The sequence below is a fragment of the Desmodus rotundus genome, chromosome 7 (assembly GCF_022682495.2).
Source record: "Desmodus rotundus isolate HL8 chromosome 7, HLdesRot8A.1, whole genome shotgun sequence".
Lineage (NCBI taxonomy): Eukaryota > Metazoa > Chordata > Mammalia > Chiroptera > Phyllostomidae > Desmodus > Desmodus rotundus.
In genome coordinates this window covers 70,668,545-70,691,966 of record NC_071393.1, presented here as the reverse complement: position 1 = coordinate 70,691,966, position 23,422 = coordinate 70,668,545, and the positions used below count along the sequence as shown (strand labels likewise).

General features: G+C 38.0%; 1 protein-coding gene across 5 annotated transcripts in view; it reads right to left on the bottom strand.

Annotated features, from left to right (window-relative positions):
* Positions 1–13,701, bottom strand: part of CDIN1 (CDAN1 interacting nuclease 1) — a 234,555-nt gene extending 220,854 nt beyond the window's left edge. For all 5 annotated transcript variants that reach the window (XM_024567672.3, XM_053928953.1, XM_045201959.2 and 2 more), the window contains exon 1: positions 13,387–13,701. In XM_024567672.3, the coding sequence (XP_024423440.1) occupies positions 13,387–13,487 (101 nt within the window). In that variant the 5' untranslated portion in view covers positions 13,488–13,701. The remainder of the gene's footprint in view (positions 1–13,386) is intronic.
* Positions 13,702–23,422: the final 9,721 nt, after the last annotated feature.

The following is a 23,422-nucleotide window of genomic DNA, read 5'->3' as shown; positions in this document are numbered from 1 at the left end:
TATTATACTAACTTATTGCAACTTCGTAACAATTCTATTTTATAAATAAGGTCACAACGGCACCAAGAGGTGGAGAAAGTTGCCCTACGTCACCCAGCAAGCAAGTCATAAAGCCAGAATTCCTACGTCTATTTTCAGAAGCAAGTTCTTTAAACCTATATATAAAATGGCCTTTATGACAACAACAACAAAAAACCTGAACAGGCCCTGGAGTTCTCAGTAATAGAGTTTGGCCTCCTATTGATTTAGAAAATAATCAGCCATAAGCAGACAGAGCTAAATAAACCACCCAAGGTCAAGCACAGGCTTTGACAAGTCTGCCAAACTCAATACCCCCTGGCCAGCCCACTCATGTAGGCCTGTCCCTACAGAGAATTCCCTTTGTCATTCTAAAATGCACATATCGTTGCCTAATATTGTTAATTTTATTGCCCATTTCTATTTCAGTTGTACGTTGTCATATTATTTTATTACCTATACTTCAAATGTCGAAAAGAAATGCATCTGCACATGTGATAATTGAGTCTATAAAATTGCTCTAATTCATATTATAATATGACCAATTAGGTATTTTCCCTTTGTTTTTCATTATAATTACAGAGACGCTTTATTTGCTTTTTTACACTAGAGTAACTGCCAATTGAAGATGTAACACCTAAGCTTGAAGTTTCTCTAAAAGTAATTTCTGGCATGATAAACCCTCAGGTATACCATTGAAGTATTTCTAAATTCCTACAGAGTGAAGAATTACTATATTGTTCCCAAATTTATCAAATTAATCTAATTCGAAAGGGATTAGTTTTCCTAAGTGAGACATATGTATATGGCTTATTTTTTTTTAACCAAGCAGCATTTTCTTCAGATGAGTTCAATCAATGTCTGTCACACTATGTGTTATAATACTTATAATATACTAGGTACTGCAAAGGCTCAAGACTGGAATTCTAGCCCCTACACTAACTACAGTAGGGAAAATATATGTATCCTCTCTCTGGACAAGAAAAAAAAGGAGAAATCACAATACATAAAAGTATTATAAGAATAAATGAGAGACAGATATAAGTATTTTGAGCCCTCTTCAGGGGGCAAAAAAACCCCTATAAAACTCAGAATAAACTTGTTTAAGAAAATTCTGGAACAGATAAGGCACGGGCCCATAAAGGCAATGCAAGTGTCAAACTGGTGATCATATGCAGTGGTGTGGGGGAGCAGCGGGGGGAATTCAGGTTGGTAGTGTTTGCCAATACCTGTGGTGTAAACACTCCCACCATGGCTGATTTTAAGCTACTAATTCAAGGTCACAGTTTGTAGAGTGCAGAAAAGATGCTCACAATCAGCTCTCACAAGCTGCAAAGAGACAGCTCCAGTACCCACTGGCTGTATGCCAAATTCAGCCCACAGACTTGTTCTGTTTGGCCAGGAAACTGTTGGCCCACACAGTGCTTTTAGAAATTCAAACAAATTGAAAACATTTGAAAGTCAGGATTTTTTTTTCTTAAAAAGTCAGATCTATAGCTGCTTTCTAGAGAACAGAAGACCTGGCAGCAATGGGCTCACAGTCCTGGATGGCAATACCTGGCTGGCATAAAACAGCAGCTGCTCTGCTGGTGTATACAAATGTACTTTTGCTTTGCCACAACCCCAGCGAAGCTAGCTTCATTCACTCCTTGTTGATACCTCCTGGCCCCCTCACAATGGGAATCTGTGATCTGTAGTTAGAGAACATGAATGGAAAATTGTGCCTCTGGATGTGGAACCTCAGTCAAATCACCAGGTGACATTCCCTGCTCAGTTTCTACATCTGTAACATTAATTGATTTGACTTGATGATCTCAAATTCCAATCTCGACCCAAGGCTCTAGAAGTCACTCAGTCTGAAACAATACGAGAGGTGTGTAGGCCCCTCTGGAGAAGTGTTTGTGATATGCATATGAAGAGTTCCATATATGCCTACCAAAGTGCAAACAAAAATTCAAAATGTTATAAATTGGAGATTAAATGTACTTTCCCCTTAATACATATTATAGTTGGCTGCAGGAAATAAGAATCTAGATAATGTAAACTTTATCAGTTAAGAAGTAGTGTTTGTGAGCTGTGTGTTACACCACGTTGTGAGAGTCCGTGGGGGTTTTAGTAGTATAGGATAAAGAGTCTCTCTCTTTTGCCCAGTTCATTTACTGTCTTCGCTAAATGACGCTTGAAGTGCAAGTTAATTTCAAATTTTATTAGCTTTCCCTACCAATATTATCAGCAAAGACAAATAGCAGGGCAACATACCTTAAGTAAAAGATGATATTGCCTTGAGAGAGTTGTAGATAAAAACAGAATATTGAGGGGGGGGGAAGGAATTCCAGTCTAATTTCATGTGCGATTGTACAAAGATGCAGTTAAACAACACTTTACCCTCCCAGATTCCATCTAAAAGGTCACCTACGAAGAGCACACAAGTCTTAGATGCCATCTCATCATAAGTTCCAGAATCTTAGGAGGCTAAGGTGTGGCACAGGCATGAGTGACAGAGATTTCACCTTCCATTTCTATTTATAATAAAGCTGGAGCTGGGTACCCACACTACTGCTAGATTAAACATACCCAGTTTTTTGTGAGAGTAATCATAAATATTCATGACAAACAGTAATTCATAAACTTACTGAGCGTAAATTTGAAGCTTTCATATCAATAGGCTGATTGAGTGAGCAGCACGTCAAACAGCTGGTAAGTGAGCTTAACCAAACACCTGGATCCAAAGCTTACAGACTTTCTATCCTACATAGTGCTACCCGCATATTTGGAGATTTTCAACAGTCTTGAGTGATAACCCTTGTAAATATCAAGAGTCCGCCATGTCTCCTATTTCCTAAAACAGGATTAAACACAAGATCAGAGTTTACACCTCATCCTTTCTTGGTTCTGGAGCAAAGGACAGACCTCAACAGTAACTAAAAAATTTTAAATGAAAAATAAACGAGTTGGAGAGTTGGGGCATGGTGATAATGTACCACGTATTTTAAGTCTCCGTCTTCAATTTGACTACTGCTTCCAGGACAACCTCAGAAAAAGAATGATTCACTCAGGATTGCCCCGGTTAGCAGGGGCAGTATTTGGTTAGGGAAAGACCCAGTATTTACATATTTGCTTCACCAACAGTATCAAGATCCATAAAACCACCTTACTTTTTTCGTCTACTTGTATGGCTCTCTTTGTTTCATAATATTCATTCCCATGGCCCTGAAGTTATACTCTAAATTTAACAGTTGTCAAACATTTTTAGCAGCTGAATCTCAATATTTAAAATGCATAAAAGAAATAAGTTCTGAGATATTTTAACATTCTCTTATCTCAATGAAACTTCAGGTGTTTGTCAGGCCACAATTTGAAGGCCACATTAAATTTAAAAAACAAAAGATTTTATTCACTATCCTGAAGACAGAAGAACAGAAAATACCCCACCCCCACCTCAGCCAAGGGAGAGCACTTAAAAAAGCTGACATTGTCAAACATGTTATTGTTTTTGACATGAAGAAAGCTTTGGGTTATAAGGAAGACCTATTAACTCTTAACATATGTTATCAACATGCTTCCCTGGAAGGTGAGCTGGAAAGAAAGAGGGAGGAAAGAAAAGTAGAGGCAGGTATTTAGTTCCCCAAAGTGGCCAGAAAAAGGCTGGATGATTCCCGATCAGCCTGTGCCGTCTTTACTACAGGAGGCACAGACTGCTCTATGCTGGTTTCAGACCCACGGACCAAACCATGCTGGATTGACCCAGTTCTGTTCCCATCAGACACTGAGCCTTCTCATCCAGTCGCAAGCTCGCCCCACACTTTCAGTGTATCCACCATACACCGGCTCACTGGATACGCAATCTGACAGCAGAAAGGGACAAGAAGACAGATATCTTGAATTGGACATTTGAAAAAGTTTCCCTTCAAGAAAAATTGAAAATAAAATAAAGGAAAATTTATTCTTTACCCATCTCCCATTATGATTTTCATACCAGTACATGACTTTTATATATTCAGGTCACTTTTCATATTTAATCTGGAAAAGTATTTGTATATTGGTTGTTTTGTTTTTAAGGAAACTTCAACCAATATGGTAAAATCACATAAAATGTGTAATAAAAACATAATGGTGAATTCCATCAACATTTGTTTAAAGTCAAGTAATAAAATATTGGTATTATTACCCTATACATCTATTGAACATTTTTCTTCTAGGAAAATACATAATTCCTCTTTATTGTACCAGCAAAAATTCTGGTAGGGGTCATTACTTAGCAGACTCAAGTTTGATGCCTGAATATAGACTTGAAAACAAAGTCAATAATCTAATAACTCAAAAAATTCCCCTCACACTAAGAAATATAGTCAGCATGTGGGTTCTTCGAGGTTTTCTTCAAGCACTGTGCTCCTTTTCAAGAACTCAAGCTCATCTCACTGTGCAACTCTGCAAATCCAAAGGAACAAAAATATCTGATAAAAGCTAAGCAGTGATTTTAGAAAGCAGATGTACCATATAACAAAATAAACTTCGAGAATCTTTAAAACCTAGGGGGAAAAAAAAACCCTAGGCTACAGTGCAACCAAAATAAATACCTGAAATTTAATGGAATAAAAAACACATTTTAAAAAGATAAGGAAATAGACGAGATAACAATATTCTTTTCTTACACCAATTTTTAGAGCAATTTCCTTTATACCAGTTCCTCTTCCAATTTGCTCTAATGATTAATACAGAAATACTTCTGTATATATTTCCTGAATATATGAATAATGCTTTTGAAAGCCATGCAAAATAATTAGATTTCTTTGACAAAACTGACAAAAAAATGCTCAGTTCAATAAAAGACTGACATTTTCTCCCTTTACAAGTTATTCTTACTCATTATTCTAGAACTCAGGCCTACCACAACATAAGTATATGTGCAGAAAATTGACCAAAAATGAGAGAACGAGGCCAATAGGAATAAATTTCTAATCTAAGTAAACCAAGCCCTACAATATTATACACCGCCATGTGCTACTGTGACTCTTAAAAATCAGTCAATCTACATTTAAAAGTTTTTTAAAAACTGGCGTTAGATATATATAACTATGAAAGATTTAAGGCAAGTTTTGAATGTGTGCCCAGTTCAACTAATGATCAAATCTATGTGTTCACAGCCATACAATCAACTGACCCATGTAAACATTTATTTTTTTACAAATCTATGGGCCTTCATTTCAAAGCAAAACTTTGTTTTATATGTTTCAAAAGGTTACTACTCAGATATTTCTTCTACCATAGGCCAGATACTAAATTCTACGAGTAATCATAAAATTTACCATCCATCAAATACTTACCAGGTCCCTTTCACTATGCTAAATGTTTTTGCATGCCTGATTTCACTTAATCCTCACCCTGGCTTTAAGGAAGGAAGGGTGTGACTCCTGCCTTCTTTCTACTTCCCAGCTGTGGAGCTTCATCCCTCCTTTTACAGATGAGACAACTGTGACTCAAATAAGAAGAGGCTGAGTGAAGTCACTTCCCAAGAGCAAGTTGTTAATAAGAAGCAAAAACAATGGAATAAAAGACACCCTATGGGAAAAGTGGACTGATAAAAAATGCACCATGGTGAGTGGGGGTAGGGGAGAATGTTGCTCCAAAAAGGACAATTGTAGCCAACTGCAGCACCAATTTAAACTCAGTCACCCTAATTATATGTAAAAGTTAAGTAAAATTGTTTTACTTGTCCCACACAAGTCCCTTAGCTACTCCACTCCTAACCAGGCTGGACTTCTTGGTCCACTACCAAGAACCAAGAAGCACTAAGTTCAACCCCAGCAAACACACAGTACAGCCAACCTTGCCTCCAGTTCTCAGGTAGACGTAGGTGAAGATCTCAAGAAAATGAACCATGTATATTGGTTTAAGAACAGAGAACCCAACCAAATGAGTTTTTACCTACTCCTTTTGGGACTACTCCTTCTAGGAACAGCATTCATATGGGTGAATGGTTGCCTGTGGTGCATTCCAAGAATGGGAAAACAGTAGGTATTGTGGGCCAAGACAGAAAATCATGCTTAGAAATGTGGAAGGCACCATTAGAAAAACCTGAGCCAAGATCCCTAAGGGAAAAAAAGATACTGTAATAGGGTAAAGACACCTATTTCCTTAGAGACTTATAGTGTCAAGAATTTGAATTATGACTCATAAATAAAGGCATAAATAGCAAACAAATAACTAATGTATGGAAAAGGAACTCAGGGAAAAATCACACTTGTGCCAGAGGGTTTAGTTTGCTAAGAAAAGAATTTCCAACAAGGTTGTATCTCCACTAAGAATCCCACTTAACTAACCATATCTGAACTGTTTGACAAATCTTGTGGTTTCTACCATTCTATGATTCTAATAATTTATAGCTATTGGATGTGTCTTAAACTCTTCCCTCAGACTACAAATTACTCCAAATGAATTATGATATTATTCTATCCATTTTCTAAAAAACACCCAAATAGTGCCACAAACATAGTGAACACAAAATTACTATAGACCAACTGCTGTAAAAGGTGCGTAAACTGCAGTGAAAATCATGGACTGACTGTAGAATGGACTGTCTCACATGAAATGGTAGTAGTAGATGAGATTAGCTGCAAAGTAGTCCAGTGAGAGAAACAGAAAATCACCATTAGGCAAACACCAGTAGTAACTGCTTCTTGCAAGAATCACTGAAGGATGCTAAAATCAGCGAGGAAAAGTGTGATGTGACACACAACACTTGCATAATCTCAAAGAGTCGTCCTACAAAGTACCTTGGAGAAACTTGGCAGCCACCACACCTTAACCAAGTGAGTAAGGTCAACCTCAGCAGTAATAAGACATATGATACCATATACCCCATGGCAGGATGCACTGGGAAGGGCACAGCATCACTTCTGGGGTATTCTTGCCAAAAATGTTAACCCTCAATCTAATCACGAGAAAACATCAAACACAAACTTAGGGGCATTCTATAAAACTACTAACCAGTACTCTTCAAAAGTGTCAAGATCATAAAAAACAAAATAATAGTATATAAAAGTCATAGATTGGAGGTGACTAAGAAAATATTACAATTAAATCTAATGTGTAATCCTGGAATAGAAATGAGAACTTGGATGTTAGAATACAACAAGGTCATTAGAAAAAAAAAAGTCTATAGATTAACTGTATTGCATTAAAATTAATTTCCTGATTTTGACAATTATGTATACTATAGTTATATAAAATGTTAAAATTATGGCAAGTAGGATTAAGGGTATATGACAATTCTTGCAATATATCTGCAACTTTTCGGTACATTTAAAATTATTTCAAAATAATATTATATGTATATATACATATTTACATATACACACACACATAAAATCAGAGGGACAGAGAAGGGTAGAGACAGGTGAAAAGCTCAAGAAAATGAATCACAGGTACTGACTTTAAGCACAGAGAACCCATCCAAATGAGTTTTTAAATACTTTTGAGATTTGAGTTTTTAAATACTCCTTTTGAGATTTCTCTAGGAACAGTGTACACACACACACACACACACATGCAGTGTTTAGGCAGTAAAATATTGTTGGGAACCGCCCTGCCTGGTTTCAGAAGTTCATAGTAACCCCCTATGGCTAAGGCTGAGTGAGAGACCTTGGGACCCTAAGCCACTAAGGAGACAAAGCTTATCTCCCTGGCAGGAGCACCACCTCTGCCCACTTTACTTCACCCTGCCTAGCCCCCAGTGCATGACCAGTTAGCCAATGACAGGTAAGATTCCTCAAGGGAGGGACGACATAAGACAGGAATGGTCACGAGGGGGCCCTCACGGAAGGACTTGGGGGGCTATAGAGAAAGGAGGTGATGGACCCTTGCCCCTCAGCTTTGACATAGCCTAAGTCCTCATTCTGTCCCCAAGAAGTCTCCTAATCTCTTGGCTGCCTTATTTCCCCTCCCTGACTTAAGCCTGAAATAATGCCTTAAATCTGAAACAATGCCGGAGGTGGTGAGTGCATGCCTGTGCTGGAAACGGCGGGTTCCCTAGGGTGATCAAGCCTAAGAAAGAATGCATAAAATCCTAGAAACCTACTTTGCTCATACCCTCAATTTAAATGATAAGGGTCCAAGCAGGAAATGAGTTTCCTGATAAAGGGCCCAAAGTTCTATGGCCCTTTAGCTATCTGACCCTGACTCTAAATAAGCTCTCATAGTTCTTTGAGTGTTATCTATTGTTTGATCACTTCTGCCTGACAATGATCGATGAGCTTTACATATATGCCCTGTATTCCTATGCAAATTAAACCCTATAAAAGCCTGTCCAGGCAAGGGACAGGCCAGCTCTCTCTTTCACTGAGAGAGTGGTCATGTCATCCCTTTTCCTCCACAGGATTTCTGTAGTCGGTGTGAATTTGTCTCATCTCATCCATAACGCCATGGACACTGCGGGCCGGTGTCCACATCAAAATATAATGCAAAATACAACCTGGTAAGTAATATCTGATTGGGCTGGAGGCTTCCACCTGAATAAGAAGGCCCAGGAAATCATTTGAGAGATGCAAATCAATGAATGCATCCTCAGCAAGTACTTAAATACAGTATGTCCTATATTCTTGGGGCCAAAGGGTCCAGTACTATAACACCGCAGAACAGAAAAGAATGGAATGAGGGTGAATTTAGGAGTTGTAAGATATGGGACATCACAAAGTTCTATCCCTGCTTTTTAACTTGGAGGATTCTGAGACCAGAGTGGCTAAGGGGATTGCCCAGGCTCAACGTACTGACTTGGAAAGACAAATTTGTAATTTCAGTTAAAACAAAGAAGCCATGGAGGAATGAAGCTAGAGAGTGTGGACGCCAGTGTACAAAATAAAAATTAAGCACCGAGAAAAACTGCTAAATCTGTGTTGTGGAAAAACTAAGCTACATCTTTATCTCTGACCATATGCTAAAATGAACTTCTGCTACAAAGATTAAAGAATTAACAGTAAGCAAGAAAGCCATAAGGAACCTAGAAGAAAATTTAAGTGAAAGATTTCTTTTTTATATCGTAGGACAGGAAAGGACTTCCTCAGCATAAAAGGAAAAGTGAGAAAAAACATGAATTTAAAGGTAAGCATTTCAAAAATAGAACAATTATTAAAAGCAAACAATGGAAAATATCTGCAACAAATATGGACATAGGATAAACATCCTTAACATATGTAGATCAATAAAAAAATAACAAATTAATAAACAATAACAGCAAACTTCACTACAAAATTAGGCAAAGGACACCAGGCAGAGATTTCGAGAAGAAGAAAACCAAATGGTCAATAAACAATTGAGAAAGCATACAATGTATTATAATCAAAAATGAGAATTATGAGATGTCATTCTCGATCCATCATATTAAAGTTTAAGTGATGATTCTCTTCAATGTTGGCAAACGTTGCAGCGACAGATACTCCCTTGCCGTGTTGGGAATAGGATTACTACAATCATTTTGATAGAAAGTTGTTAAAAGACATCAAAATCTTTCAAAACATAAATATCCTTTGACTTAAAATAGGTAGTGATTGTCAAAGTGTGGTCAATGAACCCATGGAGTCCCTGAGACTCTCTCAGGGCTCTACAAAGTCAAAGTTATCTTTATAGAAGTAGTAAGACATGATTTGCCTTTTCCCCATGTGACATCTGCAATGACAATGCAAAACCAATTGCGGGTCAGGTTGCCAGCTCCTGACCACAAATCACGGTTGGGTACAACTGTCCTAGGAATCACTGTATTCGTCACCACCACATACTTGAAGGGAAAAAAATCCGGTTTCACTTAATATCTCCAGATTCGCTTATTAATATTCAACCCTTGAGTACACACCCATTTAACGTTCTATATGACCACATAAGAAGCAAACACAAAGCACGTCTACTGTACACAGAAGTCTGATGGCTGTCTCAAGGAAAAGCACTTGTATGACTGTTGGAGAACTGAACTAGCTGCCTTTTCCATGAAATACCATTTTTATGGGCATGAATGATGCACAGAGTATGATTATTCCAATTTGGATGTCTGGCAGACATTTTCTCAAAAATAAACAATGCGAGACTGTCACTTCGAAGAAAACAAGTGATAATATTTGTTGCCAATAATAAAATTTGAGATTTCAAGAGAAAATTCAAATATTAGAAAACTCTGTATCCATCACCATAAGCTTGACAACTTCAAATCTTACATATTTTTTCTGATGAGATCGGGGGATATTAAGACATATGACTTTTGATGCTATATAATGAAAAGTGACAACATTTGGGAGACTTGCATAACTCGCAATCAACATTGTGCAAGTGAACAATGCATGATGATAAAAATCATGCTTTGGTAAAAGATCCACTCCAAGTTCATGACAGGCCAATGGATTGTGAGATAACAAAGTGGAAAGGGCCAAGAGACGGTTTCACATTCCACATTGCAATTAACCTTTAAGAAAATACCACTTGATGGGTTTTATGTAGCAACAAAAATATCCACAATTATCTGAAAAGCCTATTAAATTACTCTTGCCTTTCCAACTGCATATTTGTCTGAGGCCTGAGTTTCCTCATATTCTTTAATCAAAACAACATATCACAACAGGTTGAATGCAGAAGCAGATGTCTTCCTTCTATTAAGGCAGACATTAAAAAAAATGCACAAGTGTAAAACAAGGCCATTTTCTCACTTCTTTTTTGAAGTGATGCTTATTAATCAAGTATGTTAAATATGTGTAACAAAAACATGTTAACATGTAATGGGTTTATGACTGTTAATTTTTAAATAAATAAGTATTTTTTTTAATTTCTCAGTTTTAATTCATATTTGGGTAAATATCAACAGACATAACCCATGTAAACAAAAGTTCTTTGGAGTGCTCAGTACTTTTTTAGAGTACAAAGAGGTCTGCACACTCAAAGTTAGAAAACTGCTGGTAGAGTCATTCCTAATGTGTAGGATTCTAAAGTAAGAAAATAAACAGACTTGGCATTCTATATGTACAAATAATAATATCAATAAAATAGAAAAACAAAACTCCCGATATCCAACAATAAGGAAATGGATGGTACATCCAGAATGTGACATTGGTCATTTGAAACACACTGTGAAGAATTTTTGAAGGTAAGGAATGTTCACAATATGTTAAGTGAAAAAAGCAAGACCTAAAGTATTTTAGCAGATACAGTATTACAGTGGGAAAAAAAGATGAGAAGGAAATACATAAGAGGTTAAGAGAAATTTTCTGGGCTATATAAGTATAAATAATTTTTATTTTATTTACTGAGCATGACCTGCTTTTAAAATCAAAATTAAAATTTTAGCAACTTTTTAAAACATTTCAGTTTTAAGAATATGATTTTTTAAGAATTCAAATTATATGAATGCCACCAAAATAATTGCTGCTGTTATTATTATTGATATTGACACTAATGAAGACAGCTTGGTATAGAATTCTGAACTAAAAATTATGAAACCTGTATCAAGACACCGTTTGTCCATTAAACATCTCTGGGATTTTTGACAAGTCACTTAACCTCTCTGAACCATCAGAAATTATCTCTGAGGTCCATACCCAACCAACTCTCTGGTAAAATGACCTATCAAATCTAAAGTTTGTTCAAATCCTTTGTAAGGACCATCTAAAGTAAAACAACGTTATAGTGAAAACTGCTCCAAAATCACACTATTTATAGAATTCCCACCCATGCTACTAAATGGCTAATTCCTTCTTTTGCACATTAATGCATCCTTTGTAAATAATTTCCAGTGGAAGAAGAGTTTGTGATTTCTTAAGTGGTATTTGGAAGAAGTGAAAAGTATTTGGGCATATCATGAATAAGAAGAAAAAGTGGGGCATAACAGAATAAGCAAGACAGCATGGTGCCCCAAATGAAGGGAGTACTTGATAAGTGTACTTGTTAAGTCCCTAAGAGTGTGGGCAGGTTATCTCTTCTGGAGAGGACAAAGTATTTGCCAGGGAAAAAGAAAAAGCATGAGAAAGAGAGAAAGAGAAGAGGAAGAGTTAAAGAAATAAAAGCAAAAATACAATTGTAATATAAGTACATGAGAAAAGAATATCTAAATGTATATTCTATTTTAAAACTGTCCAGAAAAATCTACCTATTCGCTTAGCTGACTAGCCTTCACCCAATTTCACTGCTCATTGGCAGAATTGGCAAGAGTTAAAGACAGGTAACCACATTCCAATTTGTCAATTTTGTTCCTGGTTATCAAGTCTGATAAAAATATTATACTATAAAGGCATGAATAGTACCTTAAATTAAATATGGATTAGAAAGAGATCCCTTCATTTTACAGATAAGGAAAACTGAGTCCTTGGAAAACCTGAGATCATAAAAGACCTTCAATTTATGCTTCAATTTGTAGTTTATTAATACTAGTTATCCAATCATATCTCTTTCCTCAAGAAAATACTGCAGTGGTGATGTCTGTGAAGGATTACACATCAAGGACAGAGAAGTTCTCCATTAGGGGCTAAGGGTGCTCAGTGCCACAAAAAAAAAAAAAAAAAAAGGTATGTTTGAATTTGGTTTTGAAATCTAAGAAAAGTAAACAAACATTTTAATCTTTTAACATGTCACAAATATAATAACCTTTTTGTCCTGGACTGGTTCCTAGTGTATGTCTGGGCCTCAGTTTGCACATCTTTAAAATGAGAAAATGTATAGTATACAATTCCTAAAGTCCTTTCTTAGAAAGTTGGATAATTCTAAAATCACAGGAAAAAAAAAATGTGTTTTGGGGAGGAGGGAAGTATGAAATATACCTGGAACATGTGTGTGTGTGTGTGTGTGTCTGTATATATATATATATATGAATGATTGTTCAAAAGGCCAACCCTGAGCCAAGAGTGGAATCCTAGGATACCTCTCTCTGACTGGCTTGAGAACACTTGAGATCACTTAATTATATCAGAGAGCATAGTCAAACAGGAGGCCCCTTTAGGCCTGTGCTCCCTAGTTTGTTTCCAGGGGCCAACTGAAAATGGTCCTCCATTTTATCCTTTTGAATCTACAATTGGTATTTCCACTTTGAGAGGGCCCTCTCACCTGTCATTCATCCCTAGTATCTGTCAATTAACCACTAGACATTTATGGAGCACCTACTATGTGCACCCATCTGTAGCACATACCAGGTTTTCAATAAACAACTGTTACCTTGAATTTAATTGATTCATCCATTAAAAGTCTCCCAAGGAAGGCGGGATGGTGAAAGACGAAACCTCTTTCACCATCCTTGATCTCCTAACACTTGACATGTGGGACACGTGGTTCCTAAGTGCTGGCTTGGCTGTCCAGGCACAGCTGACTCAGGCAAAGGGCTGTGAGAGAGGAGAGATGGGCACTTACCTGGGGAACCTCTGCTTCAGCTTCCTCAGGCTCTGCCTGGTGGGAGGCACAGACACTAGGCACTGGGCTATCTCGTCGTACTGGGCTTTGGTCAGTATCATGTTGGCCCAAGAGTCTGAGAGGTGGCAGGGACAAGTGAAAAACACACTGGGCTCGAACAGCCTTGGTGCAGGGAAACGAGGGGTGGGCACACAGGACCACAGCGCTAGGTCCTCGACTTCCTTGGCCTGCCCCTAGCCCCCTTCACCATTAGCGGTACAGCTGGGTTTCACCCCGCGGCTCCGCTGCCGCGGAGGGCGGGCTGTAGACTTTGGCTTTCTGAGCAGCCGCAGTGGGCCCGGCCGAAGGCAAGCAGCCGCCATGTCAGTTAAGGGCAAACCAATCAGGAAGTAGCGGTCCGGGCAGAGGTGGAGCCTAGGCCTGTAGCGCACAGGTATCCCGTCTGCTGAATCCTGGGTTCAACTTGGCGGGTTCCAGGCGTTTATACCCTCCTAGTTGCTGACAGCGAGGGAATCCTGGCTCACCGGCCGGGCAGCAAGGGCACACGGGTGTCCCGCGATCATTAAGGTGAGCCTCGGAAAGCCACTGCCAGGGCCCCCGACTTGAATACGCTTTCAACGCGCGGGATTTAAAGCAGCTCCGATCGGAAAGTGACCTACGAAGAAAGCACGCCGTCCTAAAGTCTCTCCGCACTCGGGAGCATAACCCCCAGGATCTCCGTAGACTCGGCAGACACCAGCCAGGCTTGTGCAGCTTGAGTGGCGCTTTGTTCATGTTGGGAAACCAACCAGAAAGCAAATCCGATGCATCGCACAGCCTGCAGTGAATAGTACTCTCATGCCTGTCCCCCAGTGAGGTGCTCAAGGACTGAAATCATTTCTTACTTGTCTCTCATTCCCCAGCTCTCAGAAAACTGGGCACTCGATAAATGTTCGGAGAAAGGAGTCAATGAATGAATCTGTCTTCCGTGGTGCTATGAGTCTAGGCAATTTCCTAGGACATCAGCCCCTTCTTTAATCCCTTTTTAAAAATCATGTTGGTTTTTTAGAAGACCATGTGTGTCTGTTCAAATTTTAATATTTTAAGCAAATGAAAGAAAAAGTGTTTATAAGAGAACATGGGTGGTGGTGGTGGTGTTGTTTTTAATAATGTGGAATAAGTCCTGGGTTGGAAGTTTAGCTTAGATACACCTCCTTAGGTAAATTCCTTAGTCCTTCTAAGCCTCAGGTTCCTTTGTGAAATTGATTTTTAATTCATGACGCATTGTTAAGCTTAACTAGGAAAGTAAAGAATTCTTCAGCATATTGTCCAGCAGCTAGGCTACGAGAGCTAAATAGCCTGTGTAAGGCCACTTGGTAATGATAGGTCACGTGGACGTGGCGTTACCAGCTGTGGTCTATCAGGGTCCCTGTGCTTTGACTCACATAATCTTCATAACTTCCTGTGAGGCAGGTACAATTGCCATTATCACCTTCCTCCTCCCTTCATACAGGATAAATAAATTGAGGCATGAAAAGGTTAAGTAACTTCCCAAGGGCCATGAGAACAAGTAAGCAGCGTGCGTAAAGTTTAAGCTGCTGAAGTTTGCTTCCAGAGTCTGTGCTCTTACCAATTCTCAATAATTCTTAATTACTACACCGAATAGTCACACTCTCTTAGGCCAAAGGTTAAGGAGTTTTTGAACGGGAATAATATACATTTCAAAGAATCTTTTAGTTCAGGTTTTAAAAAGCTCCACCACTTTATTTTCCCAGGCGTCTCAGTGTCCAGTAACAAGAGTGGATCCTGAATTCAGAAACCATGTTTTTTTTGGGGGGGTTTCCTGAATATTTACATCAGAATGTTTTCTTGCCATATGCTTTGCATCTAGCTCTGGTTGTGTGACATGAGTACATAACTATTTATTTATGGCAGCGTGGCCTGGAGTTGCCACCTGGCTAGTTTGTTGCTGACCCTGCCATGACTTGTACATGAAAGCTAGCTGACGATAAGCAGACGCCACTTGATCCCCCATTCCGCTCTCCCTCCCACTTCACCCTTTCCAATTCACAGCCAACAGATTTTTATAGAAAACATCAGTTCAAGGATGTTTGCACTAGTTGTTTTTTATAGTAACTCTTCTCTCCGGCTCTTGCCCCGCATTCACCCTTACAACCCTTAAGGAACAGGCCAGGTTTGTTTTTCTGATTTTATTTTTAACATGCTGGCAGTTTACAGTTTTGACCCAAATCCAGTAGATTGTTTCAAGTTAGTGCCAGGGGAAAAGCACAGTTATGTTGCTGTTTTTGTTGGCAGTGACAGGAGTGTTGTTTATTAAGCACAAAATAGAAACAAAGCAGAAATGTGTTATTCTTCTTGTTGTTTAGGTGTTTTGAAATTTTCTTTTCATTTGAAATGCTTGGAACAAGCCCATTATTCCTTTGAGGCACCCTTCCTCCCTTCCTTTCCCTGCCCCTATTCTGCCCCATCTTTTGCATCACACTCCATGCCCCTCATCTGCCCTTACTCCTTCAAGAGCTACCTTTCCATGCCTGATGTCCCCCACTGTTTCTCAGCCAGCCAGTCAGTAATACCAACCATTTACCCATTAAGTGACATAGGGTCATGAAATGAAAACAACACCAAACTAAAAACCCAAGAAGTGGCTATGTGTTTAAAATCAGCCATAAATGGTGTGCCCTTGAAAAAGTGAAAACCTTTCTAATCCTGAATGTACCCAGTGTAACCCCAAGACATGGGACTTTATAGTTCTCACAGAGAGAAAGTATCTACAAACATGAAAAAGCTTAGGAAATTAGAGCAACAAAATGTGTCAAAGTGGGGACTGGTGAAGTTTTCTTGAAGAACCTATAGCCCTGAAAGATGGGCTGGTGGAGTGAGTCACTTGACCGATTTCTCTCTGCCAATTCCTGGATAACATGAATGATGGACAATTTTAAAGGAGTGTGGGGTTTGGCGGGAAGGCGTCAGAAGGTCATCTCAAGAAGAGTGCTAAACACAAAGGACTAAAAATAAGAGTGAGCCAAGTCACGCGCACGGGAAAGTTATTCTGGCTGGAGCAAAGAGTTCTAGGCAGACTGAAAAGGAGTTGAATATGCTTGACCTTGGAAAAAGTCAGCCATGTTTTTAAAGTCTGCTGTCCACTGAGTCTGCCAAATCCAATGTGTGTTTTTAAAAATAAATGCTGAGATTATTTTTATTATATTTTAAAGTCTAATTCTATTCATGCAATCTTGTTGAAATCAACTTATTGATTATTTTAAAGAAAAATAATTGAAGTTTACTAACTGAATAAAGAAAAAGATAATTAATATTATTTAAACACTTACTATACTCAAACATTATCCCATTAGCCCATAATTTATAAATTAGGAAACTGAGACTCAAGAGGGTAAAGGATTTGCCTGACAGATCCAGTTAAGCTGCAAAACCATGATTTGGATATAAGTCAGTCTAACAATAAAGCCTCATGTTCTCCATTGCAGTGTGCTATAATTAAAAAAGAACAAAGAAAACTCTTTGGCTGAATTATCCTCAGTTAAGAATTTATGCTCTGAAATACCGGCTACTTTCTTTGGCCACCACTGGTGCCTGTTGAAGAGGCATTCAACTTTCAATTCTGACATTTAGCCAAGCACACTTTTGAAAACATTGTTTGGCCTCTTTGACTAGAATAGATTGCATATTTTTTCCTCTTTACTCTGTGAGGCACCACCCAAACCGATGCATCTTTTGAAACCAAAGTTTACATCCCCATGCTTGCCACCTATGAATGACATGTCATTTTGTCCTGGTCCCCAGATAACATGAGCTCTTAGTGAGCAATAAAGAGCAGGATAGTTCACTTGTTGAGGCTTGCAGCAATCCCTCAAATTAATGACTTAAGGACATTCCACACTATGATGGTGGAGCAATTACACTGCATAGTCAGGGAAGACCAAAAGCCAAGTGTGGTTGCTTCCTCCAAGTTGATGGTGAATGAGCTCCTAGACTTGATGGCTTGATGCCAGAGGGAGGTTACTTGTTGATGGGAGTATTTATTTACTGAAGGCCTATTACGAAGAGAAACTGTGTCCCACATGCATGTATTTCAGAATGGAGTGTCCTCTTTGTTAGTCAGTAATACTAAGAAACAATGTTGTGGGTAGGTAAATACAGTGTTTAGCATTTTAAGTACATCTATCTTCCCTTAATTCTCAGATCCAGTGTCAAGAGGTAAGTGCTGTTATTTATTAAATTCCCTTTTAAGGCGAGAAACCTAAGGCTTAGAGAGGTGGTTTCTATTTATTAATCATTTTACAATATTCTAGTGTTTCTCAAACTATCAGTGTTGAGGACCAAGTTTTTCATCAATCTTTCATGGACAAATGTTTCTGTAAAATAAGATTTAAAAAATTATTCAGAAATGAAATTGAAAAAGACAAAGACATAAAATGCAAGCCCTCAATTTGTTATTATGTGATTCAACAGACATAGAATTACTCTGCCAAATTGAAATAAAAGGTTCTAAATGGTTCCTCTCCATTTCTGTGCTTATCACATGAAGGCAAAGAAGAAAACTTGAGGATCAGCACTGGTTTGCCTATCGCATTCCAGGTGGCACTGTCCTAATACCTTAGACAGCCAGTATTGTAAGCCAGGTATATGCAAACTCTGGGATATCGCATTTCCATGTACTCTGAGTTAGAAGTGAAGTATAACCTGCTCCTTTTAGACTTCTAAGTATCAACCATTGTTATTATTACTACCTTTATTCCACTGTATTTAGTTCTCAAGTGATGCATATTTATTAAGATCAGCAGTGCAAATCGTTACAGGCTATTTCATTATGCACCTTATAAAGTTAACGCCATGTGTTTTTATAACACAAAACTCAATTTCTTCTTTAGATAATAAACCCATCATTTAGAGCTCATATACCACCTCTATTCTGAATTACAGAGAGAACACTATTGGCACACAATAAAGGCTATTAATTGGCATTTACACATTTACTATTATAACATTTGACGACAATAAGAAACAAAAGTAGTGTTTTTACAGGGACATTTTCTCTTGGGTGTTTTTTGTGTTCTAGCAAAGGGATACACATGAACATGTTTGTTGAAGAAAGACTGAAGCCTCTAAAATTTTCTCCTCAGGCTCATCAGGGACTTGTGGATAATTTTCAGGCAATTTGTATCCCCTATTCCTACAGGACTAAACCTCAGATGTGATTTCTGCATTTGTCAATCACTCTTCTTGTCCCACAGACCATTCTGCAAGAATACATCATGTTCTGAGGGCTTTCTCACATTTATAAATTCAGGAATTGAAAGAAACTATGGTGGTGGGGTAGAGGGTTTCTATTGGGGGGTTGGGGAGAGGAATGAGAGGCAAGGAATCAAGTCTCTCCTTAATAAGCACTTCTGTCAACATGAGGTAGAGTTGGAAGCACATGTCAGATGGAGATTAGCTCTAAGTCTCTTCATTTAAAAAATTACTCTCTTTTGCTATCCCACTGGGTTAGACTTTCAAAAGCAGGCAAGATGCCAGTTAGGATTTATAATCCCTTCCCTCTCCATGATTCATAGAAGGGGAGTTAAGGGAAAGAGTTCCTTCTCAGATAAGTATAGAAATTATTATTATAATAATATGCTCCTTTTGAAAAAATGAAAGCACATTACATAGTTATCTAACATATTGCCTTCACACAATGTATAACAGCCTTTATTATACCCACTTGGCATGTGGGGAAACTGAGGTTCAAAATGTCTTAGAACTTCAGCCAGTTTCTTTAGATTTCACTTTTAAGTGTGAGGCTATAAAAATACATCTTTATTTTTATACTTTTTTTACTTAATTTTTTTTCTCATGACCACCAAAGAAACATATGCTCCTTGTAGACAACAACAGAAGATCAGATACTATAAATTACCCAAAGTCCCAACAGTTGGAGCCACTACTGTAACCATGTTGGCATGATTCCTTCCAGTCCTTTTCCTACAAAATTTTTCTTTCCATAGATAAAATCAAAATGTATATATAACTTGAGTTCTGCTATGTCACTTTACATTACACCATAAGCCAAAGATATTCTTATCAACACTTGGCAATTTTGACCCTAGTTTTATATTAAGAGTAGAGAAGTAGGTTTCAGAAGCTGGGGGATGAATTCTCGCAAGCCAGTCCTTGAAAGAAGGGCCTTGGCACAGCCAGCATGAGGCTGGGCCATCCTTCAGCTCCAGCAGTGAGCTGCAATTCAGACAATGTGGGAATGATGCAATGGAGCCTCTGGAGCAAGGCAGAGGTTTCAGGGACTGAGGCACAGCTTTCCTGGGCATCCCGTTCACAGGGGTGTGATTGAGATCATGTCAGGAGCCTCCAACCATGCAGGCATTCTGTCAGTCAACATGTGGACACAGGAGCCAGCATGTATTTTTTTTTCAGATAGCTGCTCATTATATCTGAATTCAGATTCAGATTCATTACAGCCCGTGATGCCGGGGGAAAATAGTTTGCATTGCCCAGAGGACAGTCACACTAGATGCCACTTCTCATGCTGGAGACTTTGGGTTTCCATCTCATTTTCAAACAACAGCAAAGATTTAAGTTGGTAAGGAATGAGAAGTGATTTCAGTAATGGTGGGGGCAAGGAGTAATGGAGGTGGGGAGTTGAGGAACACTTAAGCTCTTTACAAACACACCCACAAAAAATCGAGTTCTACAAAATAACCCTGGGACTATTTACATAGGCAGAACTTTTAAAAACAGTATAAATGCTCTTAAAATGCAAAGATTAATGTAACTCATTATGGCAGCTTCTCTTAGGAAATGTGAACATCCACAAAAAACTCATTCATTCATTCAGCAATTTATGGAGTGCTACCATGTGCCGAGCACTGTTCTAGACTGTGTGTATAAGCACTATACAGAACCGACCAAGTGCACACTCTCAAAGTTTACGTTCTTCAATAGATTAGATTTATTTTATCAAAAGAGCATTTTCATGTTCCAGTTTAAAGAAGCTAGACACACGACAACTAAATACAATACCTAACCATAGGTGGGATTTTATACAGGAAGAGAAACATGCAATAAAGGACATTCTTGGATAACAAAAAAATATTAGAATACAAATGACAGAAAAAATATATAATCTCCTTAATGGTCTAGAAAAGAATATATAATCAAGGACAGCAAGGGAGTAAATGCTAAATCAAATGAAGTAAAATGTCAATAGTAAGTGATTCTATGTGAAGGCGTATGGACATATTTTGCACTCTTTACTTTGTACTTTTTTTATTTTGTATTACTTTATTTTGTAATGTTTTGGTAAATTTGAAATTATTTCCAAATAAAATTTTTTAAAAGCCTATTTCATTTTGTAAAATGAGTGAAAACACAATGTTCTTAAATCATGTGGCAAGATCTCCACAGTCATACACAATTTGTAGGCATTTGGTTGATATGCTGATTTTCTCAGGATTTCAAAGACAGGGTGATGTTTTCGAATCAGACCCACAGTTGAACAGAGGCATAACTTTCAAACTTTCTTTCTGCCACCCACAACATGAACTATAGATGTTTTCCGTCTTATCCAAGAACCCCATGATTTCATTACATATCTATATAAAATATATCATTAACATATAATTATGCCACTCACTATGTAATTGTTGAGGCCCAGGGTAGGATGCCCCCAAATACCCTACAATGGCACATTGATTACCTTGAATTTAAGTTACCTGAGTAGCAGCTGCTGAGCCAGGGACACACTCTGAAAGTCCTACTGCTTGGAAATGTTGCTTCAATAGCTGGTAGATGTCTTTTAAAGCACTGCTCTTCACTTGCAGAATTGTGAATATTAGTTTCTTTTTTGTTTCTAAAGTTTATTATTTTCTGTTACCATGTAGTCCCCTTAGAGTCCAAGGGTGTCCAACCTGTTGCCCACAGGCTACATGCAGCTCAGGATGGCTATGAATGTGGCCCAATACAAAATCAGAAATTTACTTAAAACATTATGAGATTTTTTTGTGTGTGATTACATGTTACAATGTATTTAATGTGGCCTAATACAACTCTTTTTTTTCCAGTGTGGCCCAGAGACACCAAAAGTTTGGACACACCTGCTTACTCTCATCTCCCTGACAATCACCACACTGTTGTCCATATCTATGAGTCTTTTTTCCTTTTTACTCAATCTCTCCACCCCCTCACCCCACCCCGTCACTGCTTAGGCATCATCCTGCTCTCCATCTATGAGTCTGTCTCTATTTTGCTTGCTAGTTCAGTTTGTTAATTAGATTCCACATATGAGTGAAATTATATGGTAATTTGTCTTTCTCTGATTGACTTATTTCACTTAGCATAATGTTCTCCAGGTCCATCCATGCTGTCACAAAGGGTAAGATTTTTTCTTTTTTCTTTTTTACAGCTGAGTAGTATTCTATTGTGTAATGTCCCACAGTTACTTTATCCACTCATCTACTGATGGACACTTGGGCTGCTTCCATATCTTGGCTATTGTAAATAATGCTGCGATGAGAATAGGGGTGTTTGTGTTCTTTCAAATTAGTGTTTTGGGTTCCTTCAGACATACTCCTATAAGGGGATAGCTGGGTCAAAAAGCAGATCCATTTTTACTTTTTTGAGGTATCTGCATACTGCTTTCCACAGTAGTTGTACCAGTCTGCATTCCCACCAATGGTGCCAAAGGGTTCCCCTTTCTCCACATGCTTGCCAGCACTTGTTGTTTGTTGATTTATTGATGACAGCCGTTCTGACAGGTGTGAGATGAAATCTCATTGTGGTTTGAATCTGCCTTCCTCTGATGATTAGTGATGTTGAGCATCGTTTCATGTGTCTACTGGACATTAGAATGTCATCTTTGGAGAAGTGTCTGGCCAGGTCTTTTGCCCATTTGTTAATTGGGTTGTTTGTTTTTTTTAATGTTGAGTTTTGTGGGTTCTTTATAAATTTTGGATATTAATTCCTTATCAGATAAATTGGCAAATATATTCTCCCATTTTGTGGGTGAACAAAGTTGTAGGAATCATGCTATCTAATATCAAACTATACTGTAAAGCCATAGCATGGTACTGGGATAAAAACAGACACACAGATCAATGGAACAGAATAGAGAGCCCAGGAATAAGCCCGCACCTTTACAGTCAATTAATATTCCACAAAGGAAGCAAGCACATACAATGGGCTAATGATAGTTTATTCAATAAATGGTTTTGGAAAAATTGGACAGATACAGAAAAATGAATCTAGACCACCTTCTTACACCACACATGAGAATAAATTAAAAATGGATTTAAAGACTTAAATGTTACACCTGAGACCATAAGAATCCTAGGAGAAAACATAGGCAACAAAATCTCAGATATTGAATATATCTCCCCAGATAAGGGAAACAAAAGAATAAAATAAACTGATGGGACTATATCAAACTAAAAAGTTTTTGTACAGCAAAGGAAACCATCAACTGAATATCAGTTTCTCTTCGGTCTCTAGCTAGCACATACACTGTGTGACAACGAGATCAATTTTCATTTGTGTCCAATTCAATCAGTCTCTTTTCATGGTGATGAAGTCTTATAAAATCATTTCCTTTATTGCCAGAGGAGAGTATGGAATTTTAACATCACACACACACATATACACATATATACTATTTTATTTTACCTGTATTTTCTTTTGTATTGGCAGAAATTAGATCTTTTGAGGACATTTAAGCTGCATCAGGAAGATGCAATGTAATACAATGGTGAGGAGCATAGCTGTTGGATCCGGTTCAAATCAGGTATTCATTCTGAACCTTGCTTTCCCGGTATAGGCTTATGTGTGCTTGTGTGCATTACTTAACTTCTCTGTGCCACAGTGTATGGCTCCAGCTGTAAATTGAGGTAATAATGGCATTTACCCACAGATTATTAAGAAAGGTAAAAGTTAGAATATAAAAAGTACTTTAATTAGTAATTGGCTACATGCTGAAATTATTATTAAGATCATTAACTCTTAATATTTCTTTAAGATACATTGCTACAAA